The sequence below is a fragment of the Tursiops truncatus genome, chromosome 8, assembly GCF_011762595.2.
Source record: "Tursiops truncatus isolate mTurTru1 chromosome 8, mTurTru1.mat.Y, whole genome shotgun sequence".
NCBI lineage: Eukaryota > Metazoa > Chordata > Mammalia > Artiodactyla > Delphinidae > Tursiops > Tursiops truncatus.
Window position 1 is genome coordinate 14,090,791 of NC_047041.1, and position 18,859 is coordinate 14,109,649.

Below are 18,859 nucleotides of genomic sequence, written 5' to 3' on the forward strand. Positions count from 1 at the left end.
TGAGTTTAAGAAATAGACTCTGCTTTCATTTAAATATGAGACTCTTCTTTTTTTCAGAATTCCCATTTGCAGAAACCCTATGAGATTAACCTGATGGAGGAACTAACTTTGAAGGGAGTAACCCAGTACTACGCATATGTAACTGAGCGCCAAAAAGTACACTGCCTCAACACACTTTTCTCCAGGGTAAGTCTGTTAGGCTTCAGTGGCTGAATGTTGTCCGTTACTTACTACTTAACCTCAGTAAAACAAACAGTTGTATCAGTTTTCTCACCATTTTCTTTTTCTTTCTTTCTTTTTTTTTTTAAATACTTATTTATTTGGCTGCGCCGGGTCTTAGTTGTGGCATGCAGGATCTTTTAAGTTGCAGCATGTGGGCTCTTAGTTGCAGCATGCGGGATCTAGTTCCCTGACCAGGGATCAAACCCGGGCACCCTGCACTGGGAGCACGGAGTCTTAACCACTGGACCACCAGGGAAGTCCCTCTCAGCATTTTCAGTGTAAAAAAAATTCCTTAGTTTTTCCTAAAGGTAGTTTGTGTTGTTGATCTGACGCTGATACTGTATGATTGTCAAGTCACAGGCACTTCTAATTTGATTCTAAAATAATTTGACCTTAATTACAGATAATCCTCATTATTCTCAGTAATTATAATTGTTCCGTTGTAGGCAGATTCTGTTTTTGCAAATTTGCCAAAATTTCCTTGTCACCCCAAAGTCAGTATTCAGGTGCTCTTGACGTCATTTGCAGACATACGTGAAAAATTTGAGACCTCGTGCAGTTTCCCCCTGCTTTCTTGTTTCAGCTCATACTATAAATGAGCACCCTTTTCACCGTCTATTTAGTGCCACATTTCCCACATTTCTGTGCTTTTCTGTTGATTTCACTCTTTTAAATGGCCCCTAGGCATAGTGCAGAAGTGTTGTCCAGCGCTCCTAAGTACAAGAAGACTGATGTGCCTTGCAGAGATAATGTATTAGATAAACTTCATAAAGGCATGAGTTACAGAACTGTGGGCCATGAGTAAATAAGGTGTCTTTAAACAGTAACACTGTTTAAACCAAATTCCTTGGTGGTCCAGTGGTTAGGACTCCACGCCTCCACTGCAGAGGGCATGGGTTCAATCCCTGGTCAGGGAACTAGGATCCTGCAAGCTGTGTGGCAGGGCCAAAAAAAATAAAATCAGTAACACACATAAAACAAGGTTATCTGTTGGCCCGTTGATGAAGAAGTTAAGTGTTCCTCACAGGAACCTAACCCTGTATTTCCCCTGGAAGCAGTGGTCCTATATTCAGTAATTCAGTGTTTCCAGTAACTGTATAGAACATAACTACCTCAAGTAATGAGAATTGTGTTTTACTCCTGTTGGCAATTATGCAGCCCTTATGAAAAATACTCTGCTACAATAAAACTTACTCTACAATAAAAATTATCTTCAACTGCTATGTAAATGAAATAGTACTTAAAATTTTTACAGTTTTGCATCTCTCTTATATTATGAGATTCTGAGTCTTAGATGATATTTTCAAGATTTGGCAAAGTTAATGAAGGTTTTTGTTTTCCTTCCTTACGTCATCTTTTGTTTTGTTTTCCCCCTGTGCTCAGCTTCAGATAAACCAGTCGATCATTTTCTGTAACTCCTCTCAGAGAGTTGAATTGCTAGCCAAGAAGATTTCTCAACTGGGTTATTCTTGCTTCTATATCCATGCTAAAATGAGGCAGGTGAGTATAAAACTTGAACTTGTATAGATTTTTTTAAAAACCTTTTTCTTAGTATTTCTTGGATTTTGTTTTGTTTTAATGCTCTTCCAAATGCCGTGAGTTTAAGAATAAATTATTCCTTAGCAGGCAAAGGACCATTCATTTTAACCTCTCTGAGGTTAGGTTTTCTAACTACAAACAGGGTTAATAGTACACATTCTTACCTCACAAGGTTGTCAGGAAGATTGAGATTATGTATGAATGAGTAGTTTGTAAGTTGCCAAGCATAATAGAAATGTGAGATTTTATTCCCTTCCTTCCCCATATTCTTAGATTTGGGCTAGTATTTAATACAGTAATCACTAGCCACAGGTGGCAATTTAAAAGAGTTAAAATTTAAATAAATAAGTGAAAATTAAACAATATTTAAAATTTAGATTCAGTACAATCCCTGTCAAACTACCAATGGCATTTTTCACAGAACTAGAACAAAAAATTTCACAATTTGTATGGAAACACAAAAGACCCCGAATAGCCAAAGCAATCTTGAGAAAGAAAAACTGAGCTGGAGGAATCAGGCTCCCTGACTTCAGACTATACTGCAAAGCTACAGTAATCAAGACAGTATGGGACTGGCACAAAAACAGAAATATAGATCAATGGAGCAGTATAGAAAGCCCACAGATAAACCCACTCACATATGGTCACCTTATCTTTGATAAAGGAGGCAAGAATATACAGTGGAGAAAAGACAGCCTCCTCAGTGAGTGATGCTGGGAAAACTGGACAGCTACATGTAAAAGAATGAAATTAGAACACTTCCTAACACCATACACAAAAATAAACTCAAAATGGATTAAAGACCTAAATGTAAGGCCAGACACTATAAAATTCTTAGAGGAAAACATAGGCAGAACACTCTATGACATAAATCACAGCAAGATCCTTTTTGACCCACCTCCTAGAGAAATGGAAATAAAAATAAATAAATGGGATCTAATGAAACTTAAAAGCTTTTGCACAGCAAAGGGAACCATAAAGAAGATGAAAAGACAACCCTCAGAATGGGAGAAAATATTTGCAAACGAAGGAACTGACAAAGGATTAATCTCCAAAATATACAAGCAGCTCACGCAGCTCAATAGCAAAAAACACGAAAACCCAATCCAAAAATGGGCAGAAGACCTAAATAGACGTTTCTCCAAAGAAGTAATACAGATGGCCAACAACACATGAAAGGATGCTCAACATCACTTATCATTAGAGAAATGCAAACCAAAACCACAATGAGGTATCACCTCACACCAGTCAGAATGACCATCATCAAAAAATCTACAAACAATAAATGCTGGAGAGGGTGTGGAGAAAAGGAACCCCCTTGCACTGTTGGTGGGAATTTAAATGGATACAGCCACTATGGAGAACAGTGTAGAGGTTCCTTAAGAAACTAAAAATAGAAGTACCATATGACCCAGCAATCCTACTACTGGGTATATACCGTGAGGAAACCATAATTCAAAAAGAATCATGCACCACAGTGTTCATTGCAGCACTATTTACAATATCCGGGAGATGGAAGCACCCTAAGTGTCCATCAACAGGTGAATGGATAAAGAAGATGTGGCACATATATACAATGGAATATTACTCAGCCATAAAAAGAAACGGAATTGAGTTATTTGTAGTGAGGTGGATGGACTGAGAGTCTGTCATACAGAGTGAAGTAAGTCAGAAAGAGAAAAATACCGTATGCTAACACATATATATGGAATCTAAAAGAAAAAAAAATGATTCTGGAGAACCTAGGGGCAGGACAGGAATAAAGACCTAGACGTAGAGAATGGACTCTAGGACATGGGGAGGGCGAAGGGTAAGCTGAGATGAAATGAGGGAGTAGCACTGACATATACACTACCAAATGTAAAATAGATAGCTAGTGGGAAGCAGCCACCTAGCACAGGGAGATCAGCTTGTGCTTTGTGACCACCTAGAGGGGTGGGATAGGGAGGGTGGGAGGGAGGTGCAAGAGGGAGGGGATATGTAAAGCAATTATACTCCAATAAAGATGTTAAAAAAATAAAAATTTAGTTCTTCAGTCACACCACGTTTGAAGTGCCGTATTACATGTGACTAGCAGTCACAGTTTTGGAAAGTACAGATACAGAACATTTCCATCATTGCAGAAGGTTCTGATTTTTCTGTGTACCTCCTCAGGTACATCTGTTTTTACTACTTGCCTGTAGAAAAGGATGCAATCTATATTTCAGAACTTAATTCAACAGAAAATAAATTCAAAACTATCACAAGACAACATTTTGTGTTTGTGCTGACGTTGTGAAATTTCATAAGAAAGCAGTTTCTGTAGGCTAACGGGTTAAGAACTTAATCAACTCACATATGGTTTTCAAAGAAGCTTAGTGTCATGGATCAGATACCTTCTTGTAGGCCCCTAATATTAAAATTGTCACAGGAAATGAATGTATTAAATTGAAGAGAATATTTCAGAATGGAAGAACATTGTGTTGAAAAAATGTTTACCAGATGCTAGATTTATTGCTTTTGCTAGAGTCAGTGTATGTTTTCATTCTTGTTTTTTAGTTGGAAAGTAGTTATTTTTAGCTTTTGTATATAATAACTGAAAAGGTAAATAGTAGATGTTTTGGTCAAGCCAAACTTTTGGCATCTTTTGTTTGAAATATTTTAGAAGTATGGTGAAAATTATCACTAAAAATCCACTCCAGCAAAAAAGAAAAATACCTTTTTTTTTTGCGGTACGCGGGCCTCTCCGGTTGCGGAGCACAGGCTTAGCGGCCATGGCTCACGGGCCCAGCCGCTCTGCAGCATGTGGGATCCTCCCCGACCGGGGCACGAACCCGCATCCCCTGCATCGGCTGGTGGACTCTCAACCACTGCGCCACCAGGGAAGCCCGAAAAATACCTTTAAGAATTGAGATAATAAGTAGCATATACATATGTATTCATATTTATTCCCATGGGAAACTAGTTTATGGTTAATTATTTTCACCTTTTGTTTTTAATTTATGTGTATTGAATTTGGCTCCTTTCTCATTCATGTAAAAAATAATTTGGGTATAAAGAACTTTGGGTAGGAGAAAAAAATCATGGCAGTTTGGGGGCTTGTGTGAGTTTTAATCAAATCAAATGCGTTACTTTGTTCCTAGGAACATCGGAATCGTGTATTTCATGATTTCCGAAATGGCTTATGCCGCAATCTTGTTTGCACTGGTAAGTATTTTGTTTCGTTTACACATAGTTTTGTATTGTTTTTGTTTTGTTTTGTTTTGTTTTGCGGTACGCGGGCCTCTCACTGCCGCGGCCTCTCCCGCCGCGGAGCACAGGCCCCGGACGCGCAGGCTCAGCGGCCATGGCTCACGGGCTCAGCCGCTCCGCGGCATGTGGGATCTTCCCGTACCAAGGCACGAACCCTTGTCCCCTGCATCGGCAGGCAGACTCTCAACCACTGCGCCACCAGGGAAGCCCCCTACCTGTATTTTTCAAAGTCTAAATTAGCATGATAATTGTGGGACTAGAAAAGAATTAGAAGGGATAGCCTTGCATATTAGCTTACCTCAGGCCTCTTATAAATCATTTAGCAAAAGGGGATGAATGAATTCTAAACAAAGCATAAATAATTACTGCTAGAGGATTATGTCTTTTTAGAAGTATTCTACGTTACACAACAAAATTTTTAAAAATAATTTTCTCTGTTAACCTTGGATTAAATACTCAAAAATAGACTGAAGAAAATTACACTCCTGAGACTCATTTATGAGTATATAGCTTATCAGTCATCCTTGATTTGCACAGTCACCTTAGACCATTTTTTTAAAACTTTGTTACAGGACTGGGAAAAGGTAACTTGTTGAGCAGAAAGCTGCTTATGGTAATGTGCATGACAGATAATGCCAGTAATTTGCAAATGCTTTTGAATTACTGATGAAGTGAATGAAGCTTAGGTTACATTAGAAATACATGTTAAAGAGTATTATGGCACCAAATTGAAGGATATAATGGAGTTTTGTGTTTTTGGTTTTTTTTTAAGATTTGTTTACCCGAGGTATTGATATACAAGCTGTGAATGTGGTAATAAACTTTGACTTCCCAAAGCTGGCAGAGACCTATCTCCATCGTATTGGAAGATCAGGTGAGGAAAAGGAAGGAGATGTTCTTTGTGGAGGTTGTTTGAGAAGTTTAATCACTAAATTTTGTTCCTTTGTAGAGTGTGGTAGCAGTTAGAACAGTGAATTAAAACTAATTTAGTTGTTTGATATATCAAATTAATTTCCAACTCTTCCAGAACACTTATTTTAAAAAGTTAAAATAACTTTATGCTTAATTTAAGATTCACAAATGAGAAGCTCACTTCTCTAACTGTACTGTTTAGTATGTATATTCTGGCAATTTTTGACAGAAATGAGCACCCGTTTTTTCATTTGACAAAGGTAAAATAGCAGTGCTACTTGAGGCTGTGAAACCTGACGTTGTAACGTGTGTGTGAGTTCATATACTCAGAAGGGCACCGAACCAAAACATACATCCTGTATGGATTTGCCACTTATAGACTAGTGCTTGCACATTGATTCCCATGTTTAACTGTTTCATTAATTAAAATTGGTTTTTGTTAGGTCGCTTTGGTCATCTTGGCTTAGCCATCAACTTGATCACATATGATGATCGCTTCAACCTGAAAAGTATTGAGGAGCAGCTGGGAACAGAAATCAAACCTATCCCGAGTAACATTGACAAGAGCCTGTATGTGGCAGAATACCACAGCGAGCCTGTAGAAGATGAGAAACCTTAACAAGCATGTGTGTACCCGACAAAATAGCAAAGTGAGCATAATGTTTAAAGAAGGGAAATCAAGGTCCTCTTTCCTGGGGCAAAGTTGATGTTCCACGATATATAATTAGCAGTAAAGGATGAAATACCTCTTGGCATAAATGACAGTAAACAGGAAGTATCTTGAAGTTGTAGTTGTGATCTTATTGGCGAATCTATAAATGCGGTTCACTTGAATATAATCTTCCTAAGTAATGTAGTACGTGAGCAGTACTTAAGACAAATTCAGACTTCTAAAATAATGGAAACAAAAAAGAATCTTAGCGATTTTGAATATGAAAATATTTTTGCTCTTTATCACTCAGTCATCTCTGTTAGTGTTCACTCTTAATTTCTAATGGGAACCTTAATAAATTATGTTAAATTACCTGTAAAATTTTATTGCTAAAGGTGTAATCAGGTTATGATGATAACTGTCTTATTTTAAATGCCCACTGTGGTTTCCTGCAGATGGTTTCTCATCTTTTGGTGACTGTTGGGCTCTGGTAGAAATGCTTAAAACAAGGCTTAACATAGGGAAAAACCCCTAAAACAGCCTACATTCCTCTAAGGAAACTGATTTAATTTGAGAGCTGTTAGTTTCCAAATCATCAGTGAACATTCTACCTGTTACTATTTTTAGGTTTTTCAAATTACTCTCTTCACTTTAACCTTTTTATCCTAATTTAAATGTCAAACACAAAACCCTTGGACAAATATAAAACTAGCCCATGTTTGCTAATACATTGGTAGGCTGTTGAGTTCATGTACGGTTTAAAAAAAATTTTTTTTTTTTAATTGTCATAGAGACTGCTGCCTGTTACCAGAACTTTCAGGGTTTCATTCTGTCTCTGGGATACATAGCAGAAATTCCTTAATCCTGAGTGAATTCTATAGTAGGCAGACAGGCTGAGTAGAAGCTGTTATAGAGAGCAGTGGGATGGGGATTGTGAACACCTATGTATCCTAGTTCGTATTGCTTTCCTGGCATTAATTTTAGGCTTCTTTTTTCTTTAGGTTTTGACAAACTACAGAAGGCTCGTTTGGATCTGTGACACATCGATTTTGGGGGGATGCTCTTCTCTTTGTGGGTTTTTCATCTTCTTTTATTTTGGAACTATGAAGACTTAAAAGAGCTCAGACATTTTTTCTTTTTTTTAATTGGTGAAGAGAAAAAAGCTAAAAAGGAATTTACCTTTTTTGTTCCACTTGTTTGCACTGTGTGCTGACTGAACATTAGTTGCACTAACTGCTGGTTTTTTAAAAATGTTTTCTGGGGAAGGGGGACAAGGAAGGAGGAGAAAGAAGAGAAGGGGAGAAACCCTAAAAAGAGAAGAATCTTGATGAACACAAGCTTGTCTGCGATTTCAAAATTCTCCAACAGCTGACTCTTGAGTGCATTTCAACTTCTCCCTGGTTACTCATCCGTTTTTTAAGCCTGAAGAGCTTATTACTTATTTGTGCAAAGTGCCTTATGCTATGAGACCATTCAGAATATCATCTTTTAGACACAGCCCAAGGAATCAACAGTAGTATTGTTTTTTTTCTTTTTTCTTTCTTTTTAAAATTTTTGTCTTTCCGTTTTGGTTTCAAGTTGAAGTCTCTCTCTTCCCTTTCTACCCGATACTCAAGCCCAGGGCTGGAAGATGAAACGTATTAGTAATGTTAAACACCATTTTCTTTTTCTTTATGTGGAGGAGTTGATATGCAACTGCAGTTCATCCGCACTGTAAATACATGTATTTAAAAAAAAAAAACAATCCCAAGTAAAAATTTCTTCTGGGCTGAGTAGATGCAACATCATCGCTCCCAAAGGAAAGAGCAGTCTATCATTGCAGGAGCCATATGACAAGCCTTTTGTGCTCTATAGCAGAACACTAAAGACTGGTTTACATACACCTCCATTAGCAGTTATGGCACTTGATGTGTAGACGTTGTCAGAGCCTTTGACCCTCTTTCCTCTGTGGCAAAGCGTGTCCCATAGAAAATTGGGTGTGTATACTTGTATAAACTTTGTAAATAGGTTTTTTTCTGGGTTCATATATATATATACATATATATATATATATATATATTTTTTTTTTTTTTTTGGATGAAGGTTGCTGGGATTAAGGGGATTAGATTGATTATGGGAGCAGCTAAAGATGAGAGGGGCTCAGTTTTCCGCAACACTAAATTCTAAAAAAGTACTTTGGCTTCTTACTGTAGAGAACAGACCTCTACAGGGACATCCTCTGTTGGAAAAGGGACCCAGAAGCCTGGGATCACTGCTGCCACACTTTGTCTCATATAGTACCTTTGGAGGAGGCCTGACAGAGAGAGCAAGGAAGCTTCAGAAACCTGTAATTCAAGATGTTATTTTTGAGACACTCTCTCTGATAATGTTTCTTCCCCCCTTTTTAAAAGTTTGAGAAACACTTCAAGCTCAGCAAAAGGGGACAAAGAATAATTTGCCTTGCAGTGTGGCAGTTTGATTGAGTGGCAGTTTCTTTGAGCAGTATATGTATAAAGCGTGGATTTGCATTTCAGAATATTAGCCAGTACCAGCTGTGGTGACATTAGCAGTTCTGGGGCTTACTTTCTGTGGATCTTCTCCTGTACTGTGTAAGTGTATTGCCCTCTGCCCACCTTGATACATAAACTTGCAGGAATGGGCAACCCCTGAGAGCTGTTAACTTTGATGCTACAGAAAGCTGCTTGCCATCCTCTTGCTTTGTGACAAGAATTATCTGTCATTTTGCATTGTAAATTGCTGGCAAATGCGTTACAGTCAATAGTGTTGCTTTAAATTGTGCCCCTCCCAACATGCTTGATGTTTGGCCTGATCTCCAGGCAAAAGGAGTGAGATGAAGCAAAACCAGTGAACTTTTTTTTTAATGTTTTTAATTCCCTTTTAACCCAGTGTACTAGGTCAATTAGGAGGCATCTAGGATTTTTTTTTAAAAAAAGGAAAAAATAAAATTAAAAAAAGTTGATTTCCATATGCCACTGTTTTCCAAAACCCTAAAATATTGCAAGATGTGTCCTGCATAAACTTTCATGCTTAACTCATCTGGAAAAAGAAATCAGTTATTCAGAGTGGCTTTTTGACTCTGCCTAGTTCTAAGCAAAATTGTGACACCCAGAATTCCTTGAGGATCAAAATCCTGCAGATGCCTCCTGATCAGACATAGCCCTAACTCCTTAAAAACTGTAGCAAGAGCTGCACAGTACAAACCCCAAAAAGAATAACCCATTTATCTGGTAGCCAAGCCACATGTGTCTATCCAGCCAATGTTGGTTACTAAATACAAGGCCTACTTAAGGAAGTAACCTTTTTCCGGGGAGGGGTGGGGGGAGGGAATTTAAAAGGCATCAACTTTTGACCAAAAATCTTGCCCTTGTACTGATGCAGCTCTCTTTCTCCCCCACCTCTGGCGAGATAAGAGGAATCATTCATTATAGAAGAAAAGGAATGCTCATAAATGAAGTTTTGTGTCTCGCTAGAGTGTGTGGGTGACTAAGCAGCGCAGTCTTTTTTGCCATCCTCAGACTGTGCTCTGCCTGGTGCCACATGCCTGTGGGTCCCTCTAAAAGCACAGACTTTAAATTGAAAGTATTACTGAAGTACAGCCTCTGATGAGGAGTGGCACTTAAAACTATCTGGGACACCACTATTGGACACAGTCTTGTAGAGGCAGCTGTCCAGTTTTGGTGCTTGTCTCTTGAATAGGAATTGTTAAATGGAAAGATGCTCAAAGGACTAGGTCAAAGCCTAGTCTTTTTTTTTTTTTTTTTTTAATCGCCCTTACAATAAGGAGCATTGTTACTATTGGAAGTTGTTTTTGTGTTCCTTGCAGTATTGGGTGTTTATATTAAGTAATGATAATATTTTTCCACTGGTTCATTTGGATGAAAACTATTTGCCCAATTTTTAATATTTAAATTACATTCAGCACCTGGTTTAACCAGTGGTTATATAGTTGTGTAATGGGTTGTGGACTGTTACACAGCTTGCTGCCTCTGTCCTCCTCTTTTCCTTACATTCCGATGGAGAAACTTTCTTGCCTTTTCCCTTAGTAATGGAATGGAATAAATTTATTCTAAAATGATCTTCCATGGGAAGAAGGGAGAGAGAAACCTAAATATAATCTCTAAATTATTTTCAAGTTGGTCCCAGCATCATAATATGGGTTGGCCCCAAAGACTGGGGGGAGGGGGGAGGCAACTGGTTATCAATATTTGTTTTCAGAATGAGATGGGAGCATCTTTCCTTTGCCATGAGCTTTGTGTTAGAGACCATCATGCTTGGGTTAGAACCAGACAACCCAGCACAAAGCCTTGAGTGTAAATTGTTGGAATCAAAACATCTCATTCTGATCACTTGATTTTTTTTTTTTTTTAATAGGGGTGGGAGGGAGGTTACTTTGCCCCAAAAGGGAGGGTATCTGCACTAAGGATTTAGAAACACTTTGGAAGCTCATAACCTCATCAGTAACTGCCTTTAGTCACACTCCTGACCTTATAGATGAGTAACAAAAGGATGAAATAAGTTCTTGGGAATTAAGCCATGTTATTTTAATTTGCTCCTTTTTTCAGCGTTCTGTGTCTCTTAAGCTGTTATTGTGGAATCATTTTCTGGCAAAATAACCTTTGTCAAGCAAAATTATTGGCCTTGTGGGAGCTGACGTCAGTCAACTTTGGTGAATTTAAGTGGACTTTGGTGAGCTTATAGTTGTACTTTATATCCTTAAAGGTAGTTTTTTAAAACTTCCAAAGAAAACCCACTCTCCTTTCTGGTCTAAAAACTCATCTTTGGGGTAAAGAGTTCAGTGTCCAAAGGTTGTAACAGTTCATGAGGTAAGAGGGCGCTAGCCTGGCACCTGGATTCTGCCCCTCCGTAGCTGACAGATTCCAACAGAAGTGTGTTTAAATTCTCCAGTAGACAATACTGGGCGGGGGGGAGGGAGGGGTAGGGTTGGGTTGCTAAGGTACAGGCTGCTGTACTTTACCCAGTGGTTGTGAGGGAGGGTCCCTGGAGAAAACCAAGTCGCTAGTCCCTTTTTTGAAACAAAATTAAAACTTGAAAAAAATTTTTTGTTTAGTACAAAATGGGATAGAATTTAATGTCCCTAGCCACAAGGGACCAGTTCCACTGAGAAGTGAACAGTGGGAACTCAATTTTGAAAACATTCGGGGAAAGGGAAAATTGGCTTTCTGTTAATTGGCAGATGTTCCAGTGGGGCTGTTTTTGTTGGAATGTGTTATGTTGTATGTACACATATATGGACCAGAGCGTCTGCTGAGTTTATAAAGTTAAAAGCTGGTTGATAAAATCTTGATTTTTGTTACTTTATCACAATAAAAGCCCACTGGAACTTCAGATGTGTGTGTGGTGTGTCTTTAGCATCAGGCTGTGCGGTTTAGGAATACTTGCCTTTGAAATCATTTTTACTTACATAACTCACATTCTGGTAAAGCAGTAAGATTCTCAGCACTACTCCTCTGAATAAATTATGTGAGCACCTTTGTCCAGCCTTATTCATTGTCCCACTGTTTGCATTTCACTCTGTTTTCATAGCCTAAACACAGAACAGATAATCAGTTGGAAAGGAGAGAGATGTTGGTCCACAGTATGCCCGGGGGACTGCTAGTAGTGAGTCACCTCCTAGAATTGTTCAGATATTTTAGAAAGTTGAACAGAAATTACTTAGGAATTAACGATATGAATGGAATTTGTATTCTGAGACTGAGAAATACTAATGAAAGAAATCAGAAGACCTAAATAATTGGAGAAATCCAGACACAAAGCTGGATACAGCATCCTCGCCCCCCACCCCAAAAGAAATACTTCAGTATAACAAAATAATGTTCCAGACATGTATGCTGAAAACTGCAAAATTGCTGATGAGAGAAATCAGGCCTGAAGACATAGTCTTCCAATCCATGAATATGACACCTCTATTTTTGTCAGTTCCCCAGTTTCATCTGTAGGTTCAGAGTATTTCCTTCCAGTCCCAGCAAGCTTTTTGACAAGATAGCCACAAGATAATTCTAAAATTCATATGGAAAGGCAAGCCGCCATAACAGTTTTGGAAAAGAACAAAATAGGAGGACTCATTACCTGATTTCAAAATACAGGAAGCTACAGCAGTCGAGAAATCTGTAAATTCAGTTCTTTCACTACAATACACTGAAGAAATGTAGGGAGACATGCCATCAACCTTTTCATCTAAGGAGCAAAGAATGGATGTGTACAGTCTGGCCGAAGATCAATTTTTCTTGTAGATGCTGTGTGGGCAGTTTGTTCCTAGTTCATTAGGTGCATTTCCATTATCCTGTTAATCTAATCGCGGAACAGCGTACGGCTATCTCTCTGCCTCTGGATTTGTCCCACCCTCCCTCACTTTACTGTCTCCAGAGATTGACCTGTATGAACCACATAAATATTTCCTCTGCTCTCCGGCTCCCATTTGGGTTTGCTCACCAGGGATTCCCCCTCAGGAAATTAGAAAAAGTGAGGTAGGAGTTTGTATTCCTTTAATTCCCTCCCCGTAAGATGCCTCCAGCTGCTTTGTTTCTCAACTGGAGATCTCTGCAGCTGAGTCTGTCACTCTCTCCCTCCATTTTCTGGTAACCATCCTCTCCCCTTGATAGATTTTCCCTACACCCATGCTTTTGTAAATAGGCCAGATGTAAATAAACTCTCCTCAAATTTTCCTATGCCATCTGTTTCTTGTTGGGACCCAGACAGAGTAATTGGTACCAGAAGTGGCCCCAGGAAACAGACTCTTAAAATGAGATTCTGGGATTGGGTTAGTTATATTTGATGAGCTCAATGACAACCTCCTTATGGGGGTTGGTGGATGGGATGGAACATGAATAATTCATGGTATACGGTGGCATCACAATTCAAATTTTCACTGGTAGTACCACGGGATTAAGTGCAGGTAAAGGACGAGGCATAGGGAAATCAAGGGGCTGTGACAATCAGCAATAAAACAACCTACGGACTGGGAGAAAATATTTGCAAATGATATGACCGACAAGGGATTAATTTCCAAAATATACAAACAACTCATACAACAGAAAAACAACCCTATCAAAAAGTGGGCAGATAGAGAAAGAAAAAAAAAAGTGGGCAGATTGGGGCTTCCCTGGTGGCGCAGTGGTTGAGAGTCCGCCTGCCGATGCAGGGGACACGGGTTTGTGCCCCGGTCCAGGAGTATCCCACATGCCGCGGAGCGGCTGGGCCCGTGAGCCATGGCCGCTGAGCCTGTGCGTCTGGAGCCTGTGCTCCGCAACGGGAGAGGCCACAGCAGTGAGAGGCCCGCGTACCGCAAAAAGAAAAAAAAAAAAAGTGGGTAGATGATCTAAATACTTCTCCAAAGAAGACATACAAATCGCCAAAAGGCACATGAAAAAATGCTCAATATCACTAATTATTAGAGAAATGAAAATCAAAATTACAATGAGGTATCACCTCAATCCGGTCAGAATGGCCACCATCAAAAAGTCTACAAATAATAAATGCTGGAGAGGGTGTGGAGAAAGAGGAACCCTCCTACACTGTTGGTGCGATTGGTGCAGCCACTATGGAGAACAGTATGGAGTTTCCTTAAAAAACAAAAATGGAGTTACCATATGATCCTGCAACCCCACTCCTGGGCATATATCTGGAGAAAACCATAATTAGAAAAGATACATGCACCCCTATGTTCATAGCAGCACTATTTATGATAGCCAAGACACAGAAGCAACCTAAATGTCCATCAACAGATGAATGGATAAAGATGTGATACATATATACAATGGAATACTACTCAGCCATAAAAAAGAATGAAATAATGCCATTTGCAGCTACATGGAAGGACCTAGAGATTATCATACTAAGTGAAGTAAGCCAAAGACAAATATCATACGATATGCTTATATGTGGAATCTAAAAAAAGAGATAAAAATGAACTTATTTACAAAACAGAAATAGACCCACAGACATAGAAAACAAATGTATGGTTACCAAAGGGGAAAAGTGGGGAGGGACAAATTAGGAGGATGGGATTAACATATACTCACTATAGTATATAAAATAGATAACAAACAAGGACCTACTGTATAGCACTGGGAACTATACTCAATATTCTGTAATAACCTATAAGGGAAAAGAGTCTGGAAAAGTATATCTATCTATATATCTATGTCTATAGATATATATATATCACTGAATCACTGTGCTGTATACCTGAAACACAACATCGTAAATCAACTTTACTTCAATTAAAAAAATAATAACTTCCTTGTACCTTTCGTCCGCCAACCACACACACACATAAAAGTGGTAGGCCTTTTAAAACTTATTCTTTGGCACAGGGTTAAAAAAAAAAGGCCTCAATTGCATACATAAGATTAAAAATATGAACATGCAATTAACATACAAACAGAACAAGAAGGCCTCCCCAGGAGTTTTGAAGAGGGTCCCTTATCTGTAGCTTTGTCCTTAGCTAATTGGTTACTGTGTCCCTAGGACTGAAATAGATGGCAGCCTTCTAAAGTTTTACTTGATTTGTATACACAGAAAATCTCTGGATCTGATGAACAGAATTCTGACTTGAGCCAGTCTGTTGATCTCTGAAGTTTCCAGGTGCGAAACAGTTAGCTGACACAGAGCCTCTTGAATAAAAACGAAGCCTTCCTCAAAAGGACTTGTGACCATTTGCTAGTGTGACTATATATTGGGGAAGAGGGAATAACCAGACTTTTGAGGACTACTGGGGGCCCAAAATGCTACAGGTCAGAGTAAAGGCTTATGGAGGTCAAGTGATCCATGGAGTTTTGACTTGGGTCCATCTCACAGTTGACATATTGGGTCCCCAAACCCAGGTCTAGATTGCGTAGTGGGAATTGACATCCTCAGCAACAGGCAAAATCACCAAATTAGTTCCCTGACCTATGGAATAATATTATGGTAGAAAATGCTATATAGAAGCCACTAGAACTGCCTCTAACTACCAAAGTAGTGAACCAAAACCAATACCACATTCCTGAAGAGACTGCAGAGATTAGTTCCACCAATGAAGATTTAAAAGATGCAAGATTGGTGGTTTATAGGCCTTCCCTGGTGGTCCAGTGGGTAAGACTCCACACTCCCAATGCAGGGGGCCCAGGTTCGATCCTGCATCTAGTTGGAGAACTAGATCCCACACGCATGCCGCAACTAAGTTCGCCTGCTGCAGCTAAGACCCGGCGCAGCCAAAATAAATAAATAAATGTTAAAAAAAAAAAAAAAAGATTGGTGGTTTCTACTACATCTTCCTTCAACACACATATCTGGTTTGTGCAGGAGACAAATGGATTGTGGGAAATGACAGTGGATTATCATAAACTTAAGTGATGATACCAGTTGCAACTGCTGCTCCAGATGTGTGTGTTTTTGCTGGAACAAATCAACACATTCCCTGCCACCTGGTATAAAGCTACTGATATGGTGAACACTTTCTTTCTCTAGACCTGATAGTAAAGACTGTATGAAATAGTTGGTTTTCAGCAGGCAGGACCAGCAACACACTTTATTGGTCTGTGTCAGGGCTCTATCACCTCTCTAGCTGGTCTACAGAGACGGATCATCACTGAATTCTACAGGCTATCATCACTCTGGCCCACTACATTACAGCAGGATACGGCATCTACCTTGGATACTTTGGTAAAATTCAAGCATGCCAGAGGATAGGAAATAGATGCCACCAAAAAATCATGGACCTGCCCGCCCCAGTGAAATCCTAGGGGTCCAATAAACTGGGGCATGTTGCAATATCCCTTTCTAGGTAAAGGGCAGATTGCCACATCTGGCTCCTTCTACCACTAAGAAAGAGATACAATGCCTAGTGGGCCTCTTTGCATTTTGAAGGCAATATATACTTTATTTGGGTGTATTACTTCAAGTCGTTTGCTGAGAAATCTGAAGTTTTGTCTTTTTTAACAATGGCCCAGAACAAGAGAAGGCCCTGTGCAGTACAGTTTGCTCTGACACTGGGGCCTTACGATCCAGCAGATCCAATGATCTCAAAGTGTCTGTGGCAGATAGACTTGTACAGAGCTTTGGGCAGCCTCCTGTAGGTGAATGACAGCACAGACGTTTAGGATTTTGAGAAAAGCTATGCTATCTTCTGCAGAAAACTATCCCCCTTTTGAAAAACAGCTTCTGTGGACTTCCCTGGTGGCACAGTGGTTAAGAAGCCACCTGCCAATGCAGGGGACACAGGTTCAATCCCTGGTCCGGGAAGATCCCACATGCCGCGGAGCAACTAAGCCCATGTGCCACGACTACTGAGCCTGCGCTCTAGAGTCCGCATGCCACAGCTACTGAGCCCACGTGCCTAGATCCCATGCTCTGCAACAAGAGAAGCCACAGCAATGAGAAGCCCGTGCACCGCAACAAAGAGTAGCCCCTGCTCGCCACAACTAGAGAAAAGCCTGCGCTCAGCAACGAAGACCCAATGCAGCCAAAAATAAATAAATAAATTTATAGAAAACAAAACAAAAAAACAGCTTCTGGCTTGCTCTTGGGCCTTAGTAGAAACTGAACTCTTGACCACCAGGCATTACCAAGTCACCGTGCAACCTGAGTTACCCTTGGACATTGCCTGACTCATCAAGTCATAAGGCAACTTTGGGTTCTGCTGGCCCAGAGGTCTTAATTCCCAAGAGAGAAATGCTTCCTCCAGAGAACTCAGCAGAAGTTCTATTAAACTCTGAAGTTCTATTAAACTCTAAAGTGAGCCTGCCACACCAGGCTTCTGTCCACTTTGGGCTTCTCATGCTAACCAACCATTGGGCAGCTTTGTGACTATTGATCCTAATTTGAAAGGGGCAATTGGGTTGTGATTACACAAAGAGGTAAGTAAGACTTTGTCTGGAGTGCAGTAGATCTCCTGGGGCTGCTCTTAATACTACCATATAAAGTGATAAAAGTTAATGGAAAACTACAACAATTTAGTGCAGGCTGGATTAGTAATAGTCCAGACTCTTCAGGAATGAAGGTTTGGGTCATTCCATCAGGCAAGGAATCAGGACTCTCCAAGGTACTTGCAGAGGGCAAAGGAAATATGGAATGGGCAGTGGAAGAAGGAAGAAGGAATTTATAGATAACATTTATGGTCACATGACTAGTTGTAGAAATGAGGACTATAACAGTTATGAGTATTTCTTCCTTATTTTATTATAAATCTGTCAGGTATGTATCAACTAGTTCTTCTCTTTTTTTCTCATCTCATTCTCCTACTGTCTAAGATAAGATGTATTATAGATATCAAAGAGGGTTTTGACCCACTAGAAAAGGCTTGAACATCACCTGAAAATAAAGTGACATATAGGAATGTGTATCCTCTTTTGGGAGATGATTAGCATGCTTTTAATTTTTTGATGGACAGGAGTATGTTAATCAGATGCATGATTTTGCAGATTTTTTACTTTGGAAGTTAAATATGGTGTAAAAGAGGTGTGACTGAATGTCATATTAACATGGGATGAAATGTTGTGGGCTTTTTAATTGTCCATTTAGCTAATCTGGAGCTACATTTCCTAGAATCTCCTGTCTTGTTAAGTTGACTTTGGTAGATTTGTAGTGTATTAACTTGACTAAGCTAAAATTAAATTTCCCACAATCCCCTTCCCTGTTTGGCTCAGGATCAGAGTTGGCCACAAGAAAATTTGCACAAGATTTGGGAGGTGAAACTGAAGCAGCAGGCATTACAATCTGAAGGTCATCATGGTCAGAGGTGAGGAGAGACAGAGAGATGCCAGAAAGTTCCAGTTTTCCCTTGCTCTTTTTTTTGCTGCACATCCTTGTTCTTGCTCTATGTCCAGCTCTTTTTCTTTATTGCTAGCTCTGCTGACCAATAGCAGCCCAGACCTATTGCCAGACCACTTGGCTGTGAATTCACAGAGCGTAGCTATGAAGAGACAACAGCCTTCCATGGTCTTCTATCCCAGTTCCCTGTGTGATCCCGTTCAAGCAGCTGATGTGTCTCACTTCCAGACTTCCCTGAAAGCACTAACTAGTTCACCCAAACTAGTGATTAAGAAAGCCCAATTAGTGATTTTTCCCCTGGTTTTTTAACACCCTCATTTGGACCATTACTTCCCCAGTCTCTCCTCCAATTATGTTAAGCAGTGGCTCTCAAACTTCAACAGGCATCTCGATTACCTAGAGGGTTTACTGAAACCAACTTTCTGAGTCTTACCCCCAGAGCTTCTAGGTCTGTGGTGGGACCTAGATATTTGCATTTCTAACAGATCCCCAGGTAATGCTGATGCTTGATGCAGTTGGTCCAGGGAGCATACA

General features: G+C 39.7%; 1 protein-coding gene across 6 annotated transcripts in view; it reads left to right on the top strand.

The window, feature by feature from the left end:
- The window catches only part of DDX6 (DEAD-box helicase 6), a 34,471-nt gene extending 22,569 nt beyond the window's left edge, over positions 1-11,902 (top strand). For 5 of the 6 annotated variants that reach the window (XM_033861971.2, XM_033861972.2, XM_019941778.3 and 2 more), the window contains exons 9-14: positions 58-186; positions 1,606-1,722; positions 4,884-4,947; positions 5,765-5,866; positions 6,348-6,554; positions 7,558-11,902. In XM_033861971.2, coding sequence (XP_033717862.1) covers positions 58-186; positions 1,606-1,722; positions 4,884-4,947; positions 5,765-5,866; positions 6,348-6,523 — 588 coding nt within the window. In that variant the 3' untranslated portion in view covers positions 6,524-6,554; positions 7,558-11,902. The remainder of the gene's footprint in view (positions 1-57; positions 187-1,605; positions 1,723-4,883; positions 4,948-5,764; positions 5,867-6,347; positions 6,555-7,557) is intronic. The other variant, XM_033861973.2, reaches the window with a different exon arrangement.
- The last annotated feature ends 6,957 nt before the right edge of the window (positions 11,903-18,859 follow it).